The sequence below is a fragment of the Scardinius erythrophthalmus genome (assembly GCF_964197995.2).
Source record: "Scardinius erythrophthalmus genome assembly, chromosome: 8".
Classification (NCBI taxonomy): domain Eukaryota; kingdom Metazoa; phylum Chordata; class Actinopteri; order Cypriniformes; family Leuciscidae; genus Scardinius; species Scardinius erythrophthalmus.
In genome coordinates this window covers 44,491,083-44,511,768 of record NC_138228.1, presented here as the reverse complement: position 1 = coordinate 44,511,768, position 20,686 = coordinate 44,491,083, and the positions used below count along the sequence as shown (strand labels likewise).

Here is a 20,686-nt window from a genome sequence, read left to right as displayed (position 1 = left end):
TTGTTCTTCATGCAACAAAGCTAGCTAAAGTCAGCGAATAAAACACTGGCACAATGATGAACAAGTAACAATAATATTCGCAATAACATATCATTTTACTGAATAATTAAGTAAACAAAATTTCTAAATTTATCTTTGTAAAGAAACCTCATTGCTTAACTGGCTACTCTCTGCTGTCTCAGACGATGACATCACTTCCTGTCGGCCACCGTAGCTTCTGTTGGTTGCAATTCGCAACCTCACCACTAGATGCCGCTAAAAATCACACACTGCACCTTTAAAAACAGACCTACTGTGAGTTATCAGGTTGTTATCGGAAGTTTATGCTTTTGTTGAAGCAACCCGTCAACTTATTTTTAAAATAATTGTATTTAACCGCTTAAATTCCTGTTGAAAAACTACATTACCCATGATGCAGTACAGAAAATTCCACAAATCAGAGAGCCAACAGAGCTCTAAAGCTCCGCCCACTCCCATGAAGCACTGCAAATGACTTAGAGTCGGTGCTGTCAAAATACATAAATATTTGTTTATTTATGCATCTTTTGCAATAAACCTAACAAATATATTGTTTCTATAAATTCACAACTTTAAACAATTAGTTTTATATTTCTCCAATGGTTTTAATTAAATCATGTCATTTGCAATGCTTCATGGGATTGTAGTTCTTTCTCTCCCTAAAACTTGTCTTGTACCTTTTGTCTGTTTGTCTGATTTTCAAATACTTTTTTGCTTCAAATCAAAGTTTGTAATGTTGTGTTTCACTTTAATATTATTATTATTATTATATTATTAAATCCCTATTGGAGAAATTAATTCCAAAAGAAAATTCTTCCAGAAGCAACACCACAGAGAAAGTGGATGGACACTGTTGCACTCTATAGAAGTGATTGTGGATTCAGTTGTTGTCTCTCTCTCTTTTTCCACAGTAATTTCCAATCATCTGCCATGTTTGAGGGGTCGGAGTCCGCGGACACACGGGAAGTCAAACCTGACAGCACCCTTGGGTCCTCTGTCTCCGCCTGCAAGAAGGTGTGTGTGTGTGTGTGTGTGTGTGTGTGTGTGTGTGTGTCACATCATGCCAGTGTTAAAACCTGAAACATACACTAATGCAAGTACATGAGCGCAAACACTTCCATCAGTGTGAAAGCTGTTTAGTTGGCATGCAGAAGGTTTTGGCCCAAGGCACCACACCATACACACCAGGTGAGCTCTTGTTCTTGAACACTAGCAAGAATCGCATGCTCCAATCACAGTGTGATTAACATGAAGCCGTGCTCATTGGCTGACTGCTTCCACTTGTCCAGGGAACAAGGACTTTGGCTTTTTGCCATCAGCGCTTTTTACTCTGTAGGCAGCTGCACTACAAGTCAGGTTACATTAGCTGATGTTCTGCCAGTGCGAGAGAGACTGAGTGTGTGACAGAACAAGCGGCATGATTAGCCCAATATCTCCCTTGTCTTAACTTTGTCTCATTCAGCCAGGCGCTTTATTAGTGGGTTGGTGCTAAAGGAAAGTGTTCCCTGTGGGAGCAGATCCAGGATCAGGAGAAGAGGAAGTTACAACAGCGTGACAATGCACTAATCATTTCTGTAGCTGTCATGGGAGCTGTTATGAGATTAAGTGGGACTGGTCATTATTGATGAGCACAGGGTCGGAAAGAACTGTATTATTAATATATTATTATTCTTTATGACTGATACAGCTTATTTTTACTTTTAAGTGTCCAATATCAACTTTGTAGTATTGATTGCAATAGTTTTTTTTTGGGGGGGGGGGGGGTTTGAGATAGATAGATAGATACAGTAGATAGATAGATAGATAGATAGATAGATAGATAGATAGATAGATAGATAGATAGATAGATAGATAGATAGATAGATAGATAGATAGATAGATAGATAGATAGATTTAATGAGATTATATTTATGCAAAGTTGTTTGGTCACAGTAAAGATTTCTTTTGGGTTTCGCCTTGATTGCGCTTGTTACTTGAATCAACTTATTGGAGAAAAAAACAATACTGAAAAAAAAACATTCAGCTTCATCACACTTTTGTGAGTGTTTGCATTTCTATACGAAACAGACTGCGTAACTACGAGGAAGGATTGCTGTGAGAGGTCATTTAATTTGGCCAGCAGATCGAATAACTTCTCCATTTCTAAATGAAATAAATACACATTAATCTCTTGCGCACTTATCCCATGTGTGCTAATGATCACCCATCTGCCGAAGGTTATCTTTCATGTAACGCCATATTAGCTCTGGCGGTACTTTAACCATGGTGAACCATGACGCAACTGTCCCAGCGACCCTGTCATATGGCTGACTCTGCCAGGAAAACAGTGGGTACAGATGGCACACACAGCAAGGGCAGAGAAAACACACACATGAGCACACACATAAAAACACAGATACAAACACCCACAAACTCAAATTAAACAAAGTAAACACATGCACTGTCACACACACACACACACGCACACGGATATGTGTTTACTCCTTAAATACACACTGAGATAATCCATGCTTACTTAGCCACACTGATAATGACTCAAACTGAAGGTCACACACTAACAGAGAGGGTTTGTGTTTGTTTAACATACCAGTAGTAGTGGTAATTCAATTACAGGTCTATATTTATTTATGTAATAGCAAACATTTTCAGTTTGCATTTACATTTTGCATCAAACCTTACTACTGTGTGTGCTTTAATGAAGCATATGACCTGCACATATACATCGGCGTTACGCGGTATTAAGCAGCACGGATCACTGAAGTGACACACTCTTAACCTTTCATTAATAATCCATAATAGTTAATTAATGACGTGGTTACTTGTCTGTAAAGCTGGTATGTTACACACCAGTGACAGCATGATGGCCTGAAGTATGAGGCCATATTAAATATTCATATGTAAATTATAATAAAAAAAAATGACCAATCGCCACAGACATGGTGGAGTCAGTGGGTGCTTGCTTGCCGTGGGCCGGATTGGTTAGAACGAGATGCTTGTGTGCTGAATATTTGATTGAGGAGAAATGATTTAAGACTGAGAAACTGAAAAGATATTAAATTTGTGCTTATGTGTATTGCAACAATTCAGCTCATATTAAAGTAATATGCAATGTATGGAGATTTTGAGCATCTCAAGTTTTTTGTATGTGCTTCATTAAATATATAGCGGTCTTATTCAAGATGGCTTCAAAGGAGCAACAAATGAGCATGACTGATGTCCATCGCATATGCAGATTGACTTGTAAAAGTTTTTGTTTTCCTTCTTCTAACATTCAGATATTAAAATAAATGGCAACAATAAAAATAACTGGCTAGGTTATCTGCTTACTTTAAAAGTAAATATATATCTCCATCAGTTCATAATGCTGTTAACACTTTCTCTGATATAAGCAGATGCGTTGTTTTATTCATGTGACATACGGCATAAAGCCTATTCTATACTGCTAACTAAATGTAGTTTTTTGCTTTTTTTTTTTTTTTTCAATATTTGGGGTATTTGGACAGTATGGCACCATTGGACTTAAAGTTTTATCAGTGATCCGATCAGTGAATAGGACTAAATACACAAAATGCCGGACTAGTTGTGCCACTTAAAAATAAAATCAAGAAATCAATAGTTCAGTCATTTTTAAATGAAAAATCCCACTTTTTCAAATGAACAAATGCATTGCTTTATTATTTATTATAATATTTAAAACATGTTTAAATATGTAGTAAAATATTACGATAAATAATAATCACCATTTGTCTTAGCTGGTGCCCATCGTACATCAAGAAGGCATTCAGTTTATTTGATGTGTGTGTACTGTCCAATGGCATTTCTTAACACAATTGACACATGGATCAACAAAAGCATGTGACAAAGATAAAGAAACGCAGTTGGCAAATGGATTAAGAAAATCAATTGACCACTGCTTTTAAAAAAAAAAAATGCTATTTAAAATTAGTTATTTAACTAACATTTAACTAACATTTTAAACATGCTTACGACTACATGTCAGCTTGAAAAATTAAATAAACCGTTTTGAATGTTTATTTGTCAATTTGACCATTTTTTAAATTAATTTGTTTTAATTGATTTAATTGACTGACTTTTTTTTTTTAATGCCACTTCTAGTCCTCTATAGTTTCGAACTGTCCGGTTTAAAATTTAAAAGAAAACAGAATCCAAAAATGTGAAAAACCTCACCATAAAACTTATACATGCAAAACCTAATACATGCAAAAGACATGCCACACATTTCCAGGTCAAGTCACCTTTATTTATACAATACAGATTGTTTCAAAGCAGCTTTACAGAGATAACAGGAAACTGAAGTCAGTTCAGTGTTGATTCAGTTCCGTTGTAAAGATCATCAATAATTCAATTAGTTTATTTCATCTAAAGCAGTTCTGCCAAAAAATGTCATCATCCAGCTCAGTTCAGTTCTCATACAATGGTGTCAATGCAGTCAGATCAATAATATTGTTGAATATTAAGTGTGTGTACCCAATTAAGCAACCAGAGGTGACAGTGGCAAAACATGATACACTGACATGAATAGGTGATCATGACATCAGTGATCTTTCTTGGTAAAATTTTCAAAAAGGTGTATGTAAAAATGCATGTAAACCCTGGCTGCAAGTTCACAATTTACCGTTTTGAAGTGTTGTGCCTCGGTCTGATAAAAGTCTGTGTTTGTGTCAGGTTTTGTGCAGTAACAGTGCTCTGGATTCGTCGGAGTACTGGCTGAAGAACGATAAGGCGCTCTGCAGAATTGGATTCCTGGAGGACCAGCATGATGGCGGCTGCCCGACAGTGAGTCTCTCTCACATATCACACGCTCTCAGAAGAGCCGAAACCATCGACACGCACATATCCATACATGTGATTAACGTTGCGTGTGTATGTGTGTGTGCACATGTGACCGCGTGGAAGTGCGGTGGCATTTATATTGTGTTCAGCCTCCCACTGATAAATGTGGTCTTGATTGGGGTGATAATGCGGTATGATGTTGGCTGTGGCTGAATAATAAATGCAGTAATTCTCTGAACTGAGAGAATACATTTAGCTGCGCACGGATGACAGCTGCACAAACTGCAGGACGAGATAATTATAGTCTAATGACAGATTATATACCTCACTTTACTTTAATGACAAGTTTCTTGTCTCGTGTAAATGACGGCTTTGCAACCATCTTACTATGCATACAATTATGCCACGATCACGCTAGCGTTTTTGCACCTTGGTGATGAAACACTACCTGTCTGATTATCTGCGTAATGCTAATTTGATGGAAAATTTATGGCAGGATTGTTCAGTGCTGTAGGTCTTTGCTTAATTTTGTGAACTCTGAAGCATTTTACTAAAATTCAACAATAAAAAATTATGAATAGTTGGGAAATGTGGCGGACTCCTTTATACCTGAATCATATCTGAATGCTCAGTTTTGATTGGTTAGAGCGTGTGCGTTATTGCATTTTGACAAAGCCACTGAACAAAAATGCATTGCTGATAAGCGTCAGTATGAAGTCCAATATCACTCTCATATCGGTACTTTAGAAAGTTGACCTAACTTAAAAAAAATAAGGCAACATATTACAGTCAACTTGGTAAGTTAACTCAACTAAAATCTGAAAACTTAAAATCTTTTTTAAATTCTTAAGGCAACATTAGATGGTTTAGTATTTAGCAATGCAAGGAGCTACAAACCTCATTCTTTCATCATGTTTGATTCTCAAAGCCCACTTCATGACATGACAAAATATATTAAATCCCAAAGTTTCAATGAGATGCACAAATCTCAAAAATGGTAATTCAGTAAAAAATATGAAATCGGATGTCTAACACTGACAACAGCAGCAACGGCAGCATAAATTAAGCCTGTAAAAACGTTTTAATAATAGCAATGCATGCTGGGAACTTGCAAAACATTGTTCGACGTAAAATTGTGTGTTCGGATGACTCAATTTGGAAACATACTTGAGTATAAGTGCAATAAAACAACTTTTGTTAGCAACATGTTTAGAGTATTCTTGTTCAGTGCACCCAAATTAATAAACTGATAACTCCTACTACTTCAAGCTACTTTTTTTTTTCACATTTGTTGTGCATGGGTTTTTACAGTGGAACAGACAGAAAAGCTATTGGTGCACCTTGAAATAAAAATCAATACAATCATGTTTTTAATTGTGTAAATTGAGTCTGATGTCCGCTGGTTCTGTAGCCAGAAAATAACAGCCCGTAATTTGTGATGGCAGAAAATCTCTTAACATGTTCCGTATGAGCGCGCTGGTCTGGTCAGACTGGGACTTCTCCAGCCCCAGGCTCAGGTGCAGTCAGAACAGGTTTCATCAGGGCTGTGCTTTTACTGCGCTGATGTCACACATGATGTTCCTTTAACACAAAAGCTCCACACAGGGAATCAGAACCCACACACACCAGCTGGCGCCGAGATCCTAATGCCAGCGCTGAGTGCCAAGGCTACGGTGAAGTAGATAGAGAACGTGAGAAAGACACACTGTAAAAGTAATTCAGGGGATTATTACCCCAACTTTTAAAAAAATATATAATTTATTGGTTTAATTCAACATTTTATGTTGCAAATATTATTTTGGTCTGTTGAGTTCTGTTGACATAATAATGTTGATCATTACAATAACTTAATATTGTGTGTAATTTAAACTAAAATGTTTTTTTATTTTTTATTTTTTGATTGTGATAACAATGAAGTTGTCTTTAATTTGAAATTTGGGCAGTGGATTTCCCAGCATGCTTTGCATAGAACTGGATAAAGAAAATAAATGTTGAAATGGTGTTATATTTATGTTTTTCTTTAGTAAAGGGCAAGACCTAATATTTAAAGTAACGTTTGACCGATATATCGCTAAGGCTTACATATCGACTGATATTTGGCAATTTTTAAATATTGTTTTTTGTGTTTGGGCGATGTGTCAGAAGCGGGACTTTTATTTTGACAATGCTGAGAACGCCAGCGCCTGACCAAACAGCGCTCTCATTCTCCGTCTCCGTTTAACAGTTCTGTCTTATATGTTATTGATTGAACTGTTAAACAAAGAAAGTAAAAGCTATACGATAATTGCTCAAATCTTTGAATATCTAATAAACATTTCATTTCACAAACCTTGCAGACTTAGCTGAACCCTGCTGTGAGATGTTTGAATTAGTGAAGTGTGCTTCTGTGGACTGCATGAAAATGTGTTACTCTGTGTGTGACGGTCGGTCCGTGTGAATTGAATGTGGACAGGAGTTCTACTTTGTCTAGAGATGTCTACAAAATCTACAAACTTTAACTAACTTTTACTAAAAAAGCTGATCATTAAAGCAAGAAAACTGCAAGGCGTTAAATTGATCAAAAGTGACAGAACAGGTTTCTACCATATTTTTTATCAAATAAATGCAGCCTCTGTGAGCATAAAATACTTGAAATATTAAAAAGTCTTGCCAACCCCAAACTTTTGAACAATTGTGAATGTACAAAAAATACAATGAATAAGTGATTTAATGTGAAGGGAAATCAGGGTCAAAATGTAGTGTTGGTGGGTTTTGCTTAAACCACTCATGACCTTTCCCTAATAAATAATCTGTTTTAAGGTGTTAACATGACCTTACACATTGTCAGCTCATTAAGGTTAAAATCATATATGTAAACACACTCAATATACATTTCCAGCTCTTTTCCCTTGTCTATATCCTCCCAATCTGAATTTTTTTTTTAAAAATCTTTTAGTCTTTCTAAAGAAAAAATCTTTTATAATCTATTATTTTTCTCTCACCTTCACACTGGGTTCCACTGGCATATACAGCAATTAACTCTTGTGCATTGATCTCTGCTGGACGAGCTCAGAGGAATATTGCCTCCATTAAAACAGTCTGTGAGAAATTCTTTATTCATTCAGATTTAGATTATCATTTGTCATTTAGCAGACAGTTTCTTGTAAAGGAAAGGGACAGAATGCTAATTGCATAGCCAGTCCCTCTGGAGCGGCCTGGAGTTCGGTGTGTGTGTGTGTGTGTGTGTCACTGTGATCAAGAACCGGCGTGTGTGTGTCACAGAGCAGGACTAGGTAAACAAGAAACCCTCAGCTTCATACCTGGGATTAAATGTACATCTGTTTCATTAGTAGATCAGAGAATAATCCACTAATATAAAATACTGCCAGAAATGTTCTTCTCTTATTAAATTCGGTTTGATAATGTTGTGTGTGTATTGTGTTGTAATTGATGATGTGGGTTTGGGTGAGAGGCAGGTGTAAACGGGTCTAAAGCGTTTTTAGCTTGTCCACTTTCGACTACTTCCAGAGGTAGTGGAAAACGCATTCGACCGAACAGCCACAAAAGACGCCTACTCTCCGTCTACTGAACTAATGCGTTAACATTATGGGAAGCGCACTAGCCAGACGGGATTTAAACTTTGTCGGCTGGAGACCCAAGTTTGGTTTGAAGACGAAAAACATACCAAGCGCAATGTTCTCTCACCATTCCCGATTTCTAACACACACATTCGGCTGGTCTTGCGACTGTCAAAGCAGAAACGAAAGCTGCTATGTTTTTCAGTTGTCTCCAGTTATGTTCATGTGTAAATTGTGTGAGCTTTTTTCATCTATTTGATCGAAACATCTGAAAAAGCCCCTATATTTACCCGCCCATTGACCCTCCCCTCAAAGAATTCAGGACAGAAGTAGTCGAAAGTGGACAAAAGAGACGGATTAAAACACCAGGTGTAAACGGGTATGTGTCTCCCTCGTCTACTGTTGATCCGATCAACCAAAACACTTAATAATCTTAATACCAGATGTAAACATGGCCTTTGTTTCTTCTCTTCCTGTGTCTTCTTGTCTCTCTTCTTGTTTCTTTTCATCTCATCTTGTCTCCTCCTTCCCTTCTCTTCCCGTCTCTTCATATACTGAAGGTCAGTTCTTTCTCATCTCACCACAAACCCCATATTAACCCCTTTCTTAAGGTCAGCGATATGACAGGACTTATTTGAAACTCTTATCTGACCCTTAACGTTGGGTTGAAATAACACTTATGTAAATCAGTCAAAGTTGACGCAGGAAACAGAGATACAGAGAGGAACAGACAAGCTGAGCTCTTTCCGTGTTAGAGGTTCACGATCACAATACATTACACAAATTAATGGCCTCAAATAATTAAATTTTTCCCTTGAGGTCCAATTATAATGTCAGTCAAGGGTATTTTATTTCTAAAACAGTCATAATTTAGGTTTATATTGCCATATTATATCTTCTCTCTGTCCGTATATATTAAGCAGGTTAATTATACTGCTAGTAGATGCTGTAATGACACAATCTAGACTCATAAAGCATATTTCTCCATTGATGGAAGTGAAAGTTTGCTATATGAGCTGTTTTTGTAGTTTAGTTCCAACAAAAGGTCTGGGGAGAAATGTCCGGAAATGTACAGTGATATATGATCCATTTAATGCTCATGTTAACCCTTTATCAGAACTGGACTTGTCAATTCATTAGCACTCTTGTTTGTTTTTTTGTTTTTTTTGCCTGAAATATGTATCATATTGTCACCTTCCTAAAATAATATTCCAAAGATTTTGACAAATATGATTTTTTGCATAAGTCATCTCCTGCTGGCCACCTGTGGTAAAATGCCCACATCCTCAGTTGAACAGATCATGCAATTCTACGCCTGTAGTTATAAAGCCCTATGTCAAGAGTGTGACTTAGGCCGTTTTATGTTGCCTATGAGACTTAGGCAATTTTACAAGCTTTTCGAGATGGCAGCTGCATCAAGAAGAACGAAAATCTACTCAACCTCTGAAGTTAGGTTCAGTTTTTTGTGTTTTCTGAGAAATCTGAAAAAAAATGTCTTGGTCAATTATTTTAGGAAGGTGACGATATAATACCTTGTAGATAAATATTCCTTCAAACATAGAGTGCTTACTGCCTTACATTTTGATATATGCATAGTTGTTACTATACCAACATTTTACATGTAAGTGTAGTGGTTACTGTGCAAAACCATCATGTTTTCCTTATTAAATTGAAAAGTTTTATAGGTGGAGGTCTCATTCTGAAAATGTCCTTCAACAACACTTATTCGAATGAAAAACCAATCTAGTTCAGCTAAGCTTTAACGGTAATACTGTGCAACTTTGGAGAGAAGCGACAGCAATAGCATCCCTTATGTGCTTATTATTATTTGCCCCAAGCAACAATAAAAAAATTCACAAAATGAAAATACTCCTACATCTAACTTTAAAGTGAAATGAGATGTGTGGAAAAGAACGGGCAGTTTCTCGCAATGATCGTTGAGCCTGGATGTCAACAAAATGTGATTTCCATGGATTTTAAGAAGGGGCTTTAACTGGTCAATGGTTGCAGGCAGATCTTGCCTTCAGGATGCGACAGGCTTACGTGGTCATAACCACGGGCACAGATGTGAATTTGTGAATTTGTTTCCTCACTGAGCACCTAGTGAACCAAAGAAGAGGCCTCAGGCGACGCTCCCATGTGTTTGTGTGTGCATGTGTGTGTGTGTGTGTGTGTCAAAACCACGAGAACCTGAGCTCTCTGCGACATAACGGTCTGTCAAGTGTACATCAGTGCACTCTCAACGTCAAATGACAGGACACATTAAAGATTAACCATTCGATGGAAGCCTGTTCGAGCGTCCCCTTTTTCACTCCTTCCATGCCTCATTCAGATGCTCAGCGGATGTGAAAGCACAGATCAGTGTGTGTGAACCCACTCAGTCGGAAATGATAAAGAGCATGTCTGCTCTGTTCCAGTAGTGCAATATGGCAACATCTCAAAACAGCCTCTTTCCACTCCCATGATCCCCATGCTTTGTTATTTTATCCTTTCCTCTCCATCCCTTTCTATTATTTTCATTTCCCTCTCTCTCTCTCTCTCTCTCTCTCTCTCTCGCTGTGGTGTTGCGAGCGGCGAGGTGGCGAAGGTAATTTTTAGCCACGATGGCGAGTGTCTGCCGTCTCCCCGCTGATGATAATGGGTGAAATGAGTTTGTCCTTGGCAAGTCCTTCCATCCATGTCTCAATATTTCATTCCCACAAATTCCTCCCCCTCTCATTCTCGGCCTCCCTCCTTTTTCCCAAGCTTGTATTTCTCTCTCTCTCCCATCTGTATTTCCGTCTCCCTCTTCAGTGAAGAGTGAAATGCTCTGAGTTGTGAATTGACCTCTCTAACCCAGCAATTTTGAGGACTCGTGAGACAGTGACGGATCATCTGAACTAGAGTTGTTATAACAAAATATCAGTTGTTGATAACAGTGATACAGTTAAGTACAGGAACAGGAATTAGAAGGAATAGAACAAATAACAACAGTAGAACCAATATACTAATCAATCAAACAGTGCTTGGTTTACTTAATTTGATTAATCGATTCAACAGTGCTATTGATCTGCATTACCAAACGTGGATGTTTTACACCAGAAACATACACTGATGTACTATTTTATTTAATACTGTGAAGCTGCTTTGATACAATCTGTATTGTGAAAAGCGCTATATAAATAAAGTTGACTTGACTTGACTTGCTTTAGGTATCTAATAGCAATAAGAAGTATTCAGGTAATCAAATGTTTAACAACACTACATATACTGGTGTTGTCTTTACTGTTTATTAGATAGAAAGATTCTAACATTCTAATTATAGAGGAGATATTTTGAAATAAGATATTGTGAAATATTATTGTGAAAATAACTGTTTTCTATTGCAATATATTTTAAACTGTGATCAAATCTGAATTTTCAGCATCATTACTCCAATATTCAGTGTCACATGATCCTTCAGAAATCAATCTAATATGATGATTTACTGCTCAAGAAAAATTTATGATTATTATCAATGTTCTAAATAATTGTGCTGCTTCATTTTCCTGTAAACTGTGTAATAAAACACTTCTTTTCAGGATTCTTTGATGACTAGAAAGTTAAAAAGAACAGCATTTATTTGAAATAGAAATTTTTGTGAGATTATTTGTTTCTTTACTGTAACTTTTCATACATTTAATGCCTCCTTGCAGTATCTTTTTTTATATTTTCCCTGGTTCTCTTTTTTTCTATTGTTGTTTGATTAATGTTGATGCACAATACAGGCCATGTCAAATAATTTTTTTGATATACTGAATATGTGCAAATTGCCCTCATGCTCATGGAAGACAAAGTTAGAAAGGAAAAGTTTTAGCAAAATATGTTCATGTCAGAGATGTACAATGATCATCCTTCCATGGGTGCTGATATGTGATGAAGGCCATTTGCACAAATATTTTTAGGCAGTTTATTATTTATTAGAGTCAGACTGGTAACCTGAAGATTGCAGGTTCGATTCTCAATGACTGAGGTGTCCTTGAACAAGGCACTTAACCCCCCAATCGCTCCCCCGGGCACCACAGTGAATGGCTGCCCATTGCTCTGGGTGTGTGTGTTCACTGCTCCTGATGTGTGTGCACTAACTTGAAAGGGTTAAATGCAAAGGGCAAATTCTGAGTATGGGTTACCATATTTTCCCTTCACACGTCACCAGGGCTTGACATTAACACCCGTTAACCTGTCAAATGTGTGTGTATTTCAGCAGTGGTGTGTAACACAGTCTCTCCTACTAGCCACTTTGATGGGTTAAATTATATACATTTTTCAATTGAACTCTTTTAGAAAGGCATCTGAAATAATAAACTAAGTGCAATGAAGTGATATCGATATGTATCTGAAATGCTTCGGTAACGCTTTAGATCACAGCCCGGAAAGTGCTGCGTAATTAAACCGATTTTACTAACTTTCTGTAATTATAGTGTACCTATAAAGTACTTGCATGTAAGTATAAGGGAACAATATGTAAAGTTTTGGTTATTAAGGGGTAACAACTAGGAGAATTAAAAAATATATTTATACAGTAAGTATTATAGAACTAAGGGGCTCTTATTCTAGTATTATGATACAACAATCTTACATTTGGGAGCAATTTAGTGAGAACACTGCGTACCTTTTTATAATAATGGTGTATGAATACATACTGTATAGGCTTGAAAAATACAGGGTACTATGCATTTGTACAGTAATCTTTTTAACAAAAGTGCATTGAAAACTAAAACTATTGCAACTTTTGCTTAAATATTGGGGAAAGATATTGTTTCATAGTGCTTGTTTCCCTCTTGTTCCATGTAGTTACAGGGTAAGTACAATAAAAAATACTTACACAATCGTATATCACTGACTCGGAAACCTTTATTTGAAAAACAACTTGATTCAAAACAGATTTACAACACTTCTTTTGCTTTTTTTAATCAACAATTCATTTCAAATGCTTAAGTCGTGACAGAAAGTAGCACATTTTGTCCCCCCTTTCTTCTCTTGCTTGGCTTCTTTCTTTTGTTCCTCTTCTTCTTTTTCTTTCTTTCCATTGATGAATCTGAAGAGGAAATCATGTCTCTTGCTATTAAAATTAAATGCAGTGCACCCAGAAATGCTTCCTCACCATTTACTCATCTTTTACCCTCATGCCATCCAAGATTTATACGAGTTTCCTTCTTCAGATTACGATTACAGATCCATGCGACCCCAATGGATGGATCAATGTCTTCTGAAGTGAAATGATAGGTGTTTGTAAATTCGTCTTAATTACGCAGCACTTTCTGGGCTGTAATCTAAAGCGTTACCAACGCTTCCAATACTCACTATCCACAGAATAAATACACGACACCAGCTGCTCTTTCTCTCTCTCTCATCTCTCCGACAGCGAGTTACACATGTACAAACCCGCCTCTTCTCACTCACTCGTTTCATTTGCTCTTGAATATTCTTGGTGTTACAGGGCTTGAATTTCGTTGTGGGATTGTGCGTATTCTGCATAATTTTACTCATCCCCAAACTCATGTTTTAAGTGAACGTAAACAGTTGAGAAAGAGAACAGGTGTGTAACAGTATAATGGATCCGTGCGTCAGGTCTTAAAGTGACAGCAGCCTAATATACCTGCTGCCAAATTATGAGATGATATTAAAAATATTTATATGACAGTTTTTCCCCATGGTATCGATATCAAAATTGTGGCCAGTGAAAATGCTGAGTGGCTAGTAACTTTGGAAAACCACTAGCCACAGTGGCTGATGAGCGATAAAAGTTAATGTCAAGCCCTGTTTGTCACTGTATCAAATGTTGATGATACACTTTGGCCAATAGCAAGCAAGTAACCCTGTATATTTAGTTATTTAAACATACACTGTGGTGACCTACACGCTTCCATGGCCATCTGTCCTTTCTAAATAATAAATGAAAAGTTGACGTGCCACATGATGGCAGTGATCCAGACTATGAGCAGTTGCATCTGATTTGAAAGCACTGATTGTAGGAACGGGTCATTAAAATGAATGTATGCTCTAATAATGAAATTGCTATGGCGTTTGCATATTTTGACACATTAATATGCATTGGTTTTGAGTTGGGATGTTAATTAACACACAATTTATATAGGGCTGAAAATAGACGATTTTCACAGCAGGTACACCGAGTTTGGACTCCTTAACAAATACTGTTTTTCCTTCATCAGTATCTTAATTATTGAAGTTCAGTCGCAGCTTGGAATTTCTGAAGGCAAACAGAGCCAGTGATTTCATCAGTTCATTTGAACGGCGCTCATATTACACAGGAGAAAAGAGGCTTAAAAGTTCAGGATTCCACTTTGTTCTTACCCTTATTAAAATGACTTTAGTTTTTGCATAGTATCCATGGTTAACCATGGTATTTATAATAAGCCGTAAATGTATATAGAATTTTTAGAATGACATTTCGAATCTGTATAGTTTCTACAGTTAACTACATTATATTCATGGTAAATATTTGTAAACACCTTTTAATCCACGTTGGTGTCTGTTTTCTCTTGCCTTCCTCATCAAAACTGTCTGGAATGTCTTGGCTGTTTAATGTTTCAGCTAGCTAGTACCAAGTAATTTTGTGTTCCTGTTGTGGTTTGTACCAGATCATTCAGATTGCGACCATTTACACAGCCTGGCGCCCTGTGATGCCGATGTCGTATTACAGCAAAGTAATAAGCATATTGCAGAGACAGAACTCCACAGAAAGCTCCACTGATTTCCACAGAATTTAAAGTCAAGTATTCAGTGAACACATATTACAATACACAAATCCATTCCATAGAAATACACAGATTTTCTCCCAAAGTCAGCACAGAAAAAGCACAATAAAAAAGATTTCATCTGGGCCTGGTTATAACTTAACACTGACAGACAGAAACCATCTTTGTTTGGAGAATGCAGCAGTGTATGCTATTAGAAACACATTAACCCTGTATAGCAGGACACTTAGAAATAATGCAAATGGCACTGTAAATTCCAATATGTTAATATTGGAGTCCAATTCAAACACATTAGTTTGCAGCAATATAAATTAAATTAATTAAAGCTACACTAAATGAAAAAAGATATATTAATGAAATAAGTCGTAATTTCTTACACATTTTTATCAGAAACCGAGGCATAAATAATTTCTTTTAAAAAATCCTTGCATCGAGGGCCAACAGACCAATACGAGATCACCAGTTGGAGTCCTTATAAAGGTGGCGTGCACGCTGTATTACTTAATTAAGTGACGAGGGGAGACTTTGAAAAACCGCCAGTGCATTTGGATTGTCACGGCCGAGTCCGACTGTGTCTGTTATTGTCAGGCAAACGTTCAGTGCCATCTCTGTCCACCTAGGTCCGAAATACATAACTAACCTGGCCCGAACTGAGTGTCCGGATTTGAACGTGCTCATGGTATGCCTCAGTGTTCAGGAGCCGTAGATGAGACCCACATCGAAGTAAAGCAGCCATCTGTCAACTCAATGGATTACTTGAACCGGAAGAGTAGATATTCCCTGAATGTGCAAGCTACAAATACAGATTTATGGATGTCGTCATAAAATGGCCAGGGATTGCTCATAACACATGTGTCTTCGCCAATTCCAAGCTAAATAGATATTTTAAGACCGGAAATATCCCTGCACTGGAGAAGAAGATTGTGGGTCACAAGGAGGTGAAACCCATTTATCTTTTGGGAGATCCTGCCTTTCCTGATGAAATAATATGCAAATGGTGGCTCTGCTCCTCAAGAACAATATTTTGGACTTTGCTGTCTATAAATTCTGTGAGACCAGGAATGAGATCATGGGTGACACTGTTGCTGCGTCCCAATTCGCCTACTTATACTACGCCCTAAAAGTATGTACTCTTTTTGTGAAGAAAAAGTACATACTTTTGAGTGTGTAGCAAAAGAGTAGGCAAGCTTTGGGACATACTACTTCGTCATCTTAACAGACAGATCTGTCGCGTGCATCCTGTCACCATAAACTGCCCTGTCAATCATCTTGTCACCGTTTCGGAGAGAAATGTAGTAGCACGTTCATCTGCCAGTCGTGGGTCTTTCATGCAGAGACTCTCCTCATGTGTTTGCAATTTGAATATAACGATGCATTTAAAAGTCAATGGCTAAACGTATCTTTACAAAAGTTCACAATGCTGCTGCAGATGCAATATAATGTAGACAACATTGAATAAATACATTTTCGTCAGGTTAGATACTGATAATTAATCACTCAAACCCCTTTATCTAAACCTCTCTACATAACCGCCGGACTCACGCGTCCTCCATGTCTGTAGTTTTTTAACACTTTTCACTCGTGTTTGTAGTTCTACTCGAATCCGATGGGTTGTGGCCAATATTAGCCGTTAGAGTGCGCATCGATCTGCACTTCGGACTCTGACCTGAAATAGTAGACCATCCGGGTATCTTTGGAATACTCATTTCAACATACTACGATTTGGGACGTACTAATTCTATTTTCGAATACTATTTAGGATGGATAGTATGAGAATTGGGATGCACCATGTGTGTTGGCAGTATAGAGTTTTATCAGGATTGCCACACAGAGCAATAACTATCTGACAGACTGTAATGATGGAGGTGGAAAGAGGGTCAGAAGAGTCCTGATCAAGTACCTTGACCCCTAATGCTAAGGCTGCAAGTGATCATTCTGTCTTAAGAGTATTCTTTTCTGTTACTGTTTTTTTTGTTGCACTTTATTTACAGTCCCATTCCGCATGTACATACTATGTACTTATCATAGTCATTATAATAACTGGATAATAACTAGGTACTAACCCTCACCCCAATCCTAACCTTAACCCATGTAGTTACCTTGTATTGCCCACTACTTTCCTAGTAAGTGCACATACTGTAAAATAAAGTGCAACCGGTACATTTTTAGAGTTTTGTAGCGGCACAATTTCTACTGAGCTTAGGTTGAAAATATCATTAGCTCAGTATAAAAACAGAAGTGGGCAATGGAAAGTTCCCACTATGATACACAAACAAATGTGTGATGTGTGTGTGCGAGAGAATGAGAGAGAGAGCATCCAGAATGCTGTGCGTAAGTACACTAAGGTAGATGAATGTTATTGTGTGGTAGAAATCCAGACGGACAGGTGGGCAGTCGGACGGGCAGAGATGTGCAGGAGTACTAGAATGAGCGAGCGAGGGGAATGTGTTCTGTAATGTGCGAGTGACTAAATTTCACTCTGAATAAAAAGAGTCTAATTCAGGCTCAGTTGCTAACTCCCTTTTTGTCACCTTCACCCTGTTTCCTTTTCCAGTTTCATTTAATATCCTCATTTAATGAGTAAAGTCATCACCATCACATCACTATACTCCCCTGAATCACCTCTCTTAACCTTAAACCTTCAGCAGGTTCTCTTACCGGTCATGCTGTAAGTGTGTGTCGCACTGAATCAGTTTTGTTCTCTCTGCAGTGTGATGTGTTGAATTGTGTTGTAGTCATTTCCAGAATGAGAATTTTCAGCTTTTCTTTCAAGGAATTTTACCGGGAAGAAACCCACTATATTTGTATCATTGAGATACTATTATAGTTTTTAATACTATTTTGAAATAGTTTTTATTTTTATATTTTCCATTTTCAGAAAAATTTTAGTTACTGATAGTAATTTAGTCATTTTTAATTATGTCTACATAGTTTAAAATGTTTTTTTTTTTTTTTTTTTTTTCCGTTTTAATTTTACAATAACCCTGCTCAGGGAATCCAGTTTTATTATTAGTGGTGGTCCCTGTTATTATTTCTCATTCATGCATTTGTAACCTTTCTTTCTATGGACATGAATGACACCTCAAATCAGTATCCAAAATTACCTTATTGCTTTGAATTGGTAACATAAACAGGCGTACTTACTTATTTCCCAAAATGTAAACTTTATTGCATATTTATTTAAAATGTTAGTCCTTATAAAAAGGATTATTTGGCTGCTTTTTCCTGGAATATTAGTGATAAACAGCGCAGGACATTGTGAAATTAAATACGAGCAAATTTCCTTATCTGTGCGAACGGCACCTAGCAGCAATCACCTAGCAAAACACTGGCAACCATTTAGAATGGCTGCAAACCAGCATCTTAATATCATGGCAACATCTTTTGCATGGGCAAGCACAATGCATATTTTCTTCATTTTGAAAAACCTAATTAGACCTACTAATTATTTTAACAATGCACATTATTTGTTTATATATTTAGTTGTTTACTAGGTGTGTGTGTGTGTGTGTGTGTGTGTGTGTGTGTGTGTGTGTGTGTGTGTGTGTGGCAGAAAAAGGCAGTGACTGAGTCACCCATCAGCACCACAATACATTAATAGTGCCACCTGACAGCTGAGACACTCCAAACCACCAGCGCAAGATCAGTTCTTATGTGAATATGACAGTTCAGGACAATTATGGCAGGTTTCTCTCTCTCTCTCTCTCTCTCTCTCTCTCTCTCTCTCTCTCTCTCTCTCTCTCAATAGCAGTTTCATTCCTCAGGCCAGAACTATTAACACACTTTATACACTAAACAGTATATCTGTACAGTATATACATATATACTTAACACTTATGGATGAGTACTAGATCATTTACTGTTGCATTAAGTAAGCAGCTGGAATAAGAGAGATTAAGTGCTACATCTGTGATACCTGAGAGTGAAATCCATCCACGCTGAGAAAAACCAACAGATTCCAAAAACATTGTCACTAATGTGATCTTCAGTGTCTTAAGTGAAGAGGGAAAGAAGAGCTCTCACACACACACACACACACACACACACACACACACACACACATCCACAAGGACATATTTGAGTTAAGCATGCGACTAGCAATACAATATGCTTTTAAGAGACTGATGAATCATCAGAATCAATTAGGTGCAGTGTTTGTGTGTTTGTGTGTGTGTGTGTGTGTGTGTGTGTGTGTGTGTGTGTGTGTGTGTGTGTGTGTGTGTGTGTGTGTGTGTGTGTGTGTGTGTGTGTGTGTGTGTGTGTGTGTGTGTGTGTGTGTGTGTGTGTGTGTGTGTGTGTGTGTGTGTGTTTGTGTGTGTGTGTGTGTGTGCATGCGTAGAGTGATGTGCGATGAACGAGATGAAAAAAGAGAGTAAGAAAGCTTTGTAAGAAAGCACTTAAGAGTGATAAATAAGTAAAAATACGTGTTGTTCAAGCTATGTAAACATGAGGGAGAAAGAGATGAAGGTTTTTATGCAGTTGCTTAAAGTTACTCATCCTTGTTTTATTCCAAACCTGCATGCTTTTATTTTGTTGGTTCATAGTGACACAGCTGTCAAGCTGTCAATTATCATAAAAGCGGTCCGTGTAACTCATGTACTGAATTCTAAGTCTTTCGAAGCCTAACGGTAGCTCTGTGTGAGGAACCAAAATTTAAACTTGGCTGTCTGTGCAGCAGTTTTTATTTATGTATTATTAAATCAGTGCTACATGACAAGAGAGAAAAAAGGGTTGTGGCATTCCCTTTTACCAAAAAGTTTGGGAAACTTCAACACCCATAATGCACGATAATGTCCGATCTGTAGTTTTAACAATATCCCTGGAGATTTCAAAAGTCTCCAGTATGACATAAAATGGTGTGTTTTGCGTCATCTGGCAGACTTTTGCTCACAAATTAAGCAGGTAGATCCTGGTGCAGGCAATATGGAGAAAAAAATATATCTTTTTTTACATATCCTACCAGCATGATAACAATACAAAGCTGCTTGAAGAACTGTGAATGTATCCTTTAAGTCATTATTTTCTACATTCAATGCAAATATGAGACTTTTAGGCAATGCTCCAGAAGATTTGACATGTTGTAAATAAAAGAATATGTGGAATGAAAAATGACATTTGAGAGCTGCAACAAATGAGAAGGTATTCAGAGCTAATCTTCTGTGTCCTGTATGTAACCCCTCCGGTCCTACTCGCCCTGTTCTGAGCGGGACTCGAACTTACAAAAACATAGGTATACAGATAGTTTACCTTACTTTACCAGGTGCTATTTCTCTAAGATCAGCCTCTCTCTTCTCAGATCTGCTTTGTAAACCTGGACAGACATACCCCTGATCGACATGACGACAGCTACGTCAAGGTGGGTGGAGATTACCTTTCCTTTATTTTGAGCTGTGCATGATTCTAGCAATGCCAGAGTCATGGGTTTGAGTCCCAGAAACTGCATATACTGGTACTGCTTTGGATAAAAAGCATCAACCATTGAAAATATTTACATTTTAAACTATCACTAATAAATAGTCTAGTGTTTTATCATTGCCAGTTGACTTTTTTTATATTAATATCCAAATAAATATCCGATCC

The 20,686-nt window shown here is 37.3% G+C and overlaps 1 protein-coding gene across 1 annotated transcript in view; it reads left to right on the top strand.

Annotated features, from left to right (window-relative positions):
• sphkap (SPHK1 interactor, AKAP domain containing) overlaps positions 1 to 20,686 on the top strand; it is a gene marked incomplete at its 5' end in the record, with an annotated part of 77,572 nt that overhangs the window by 39,914 nt on the left and 16,972 nt on the right. The window contains 3 exons of the mRNA XM_081372601.1: positions 930 to 1,032; positions 4,705 to 4,815; positions 20,403 to 20,462. Coding sequence (XP_081228727.1) covers positions 930 to 1,032; positions 4,705 to 4,815; positions 20,403 to 20,462 — 274 coding nt within the window. The remainder of the gene's footprint in view (positions 1 to 929; positions 1,033 to 4,704; positions 4,816 to 20,402; positions 20,463 to 20,686) is intronic.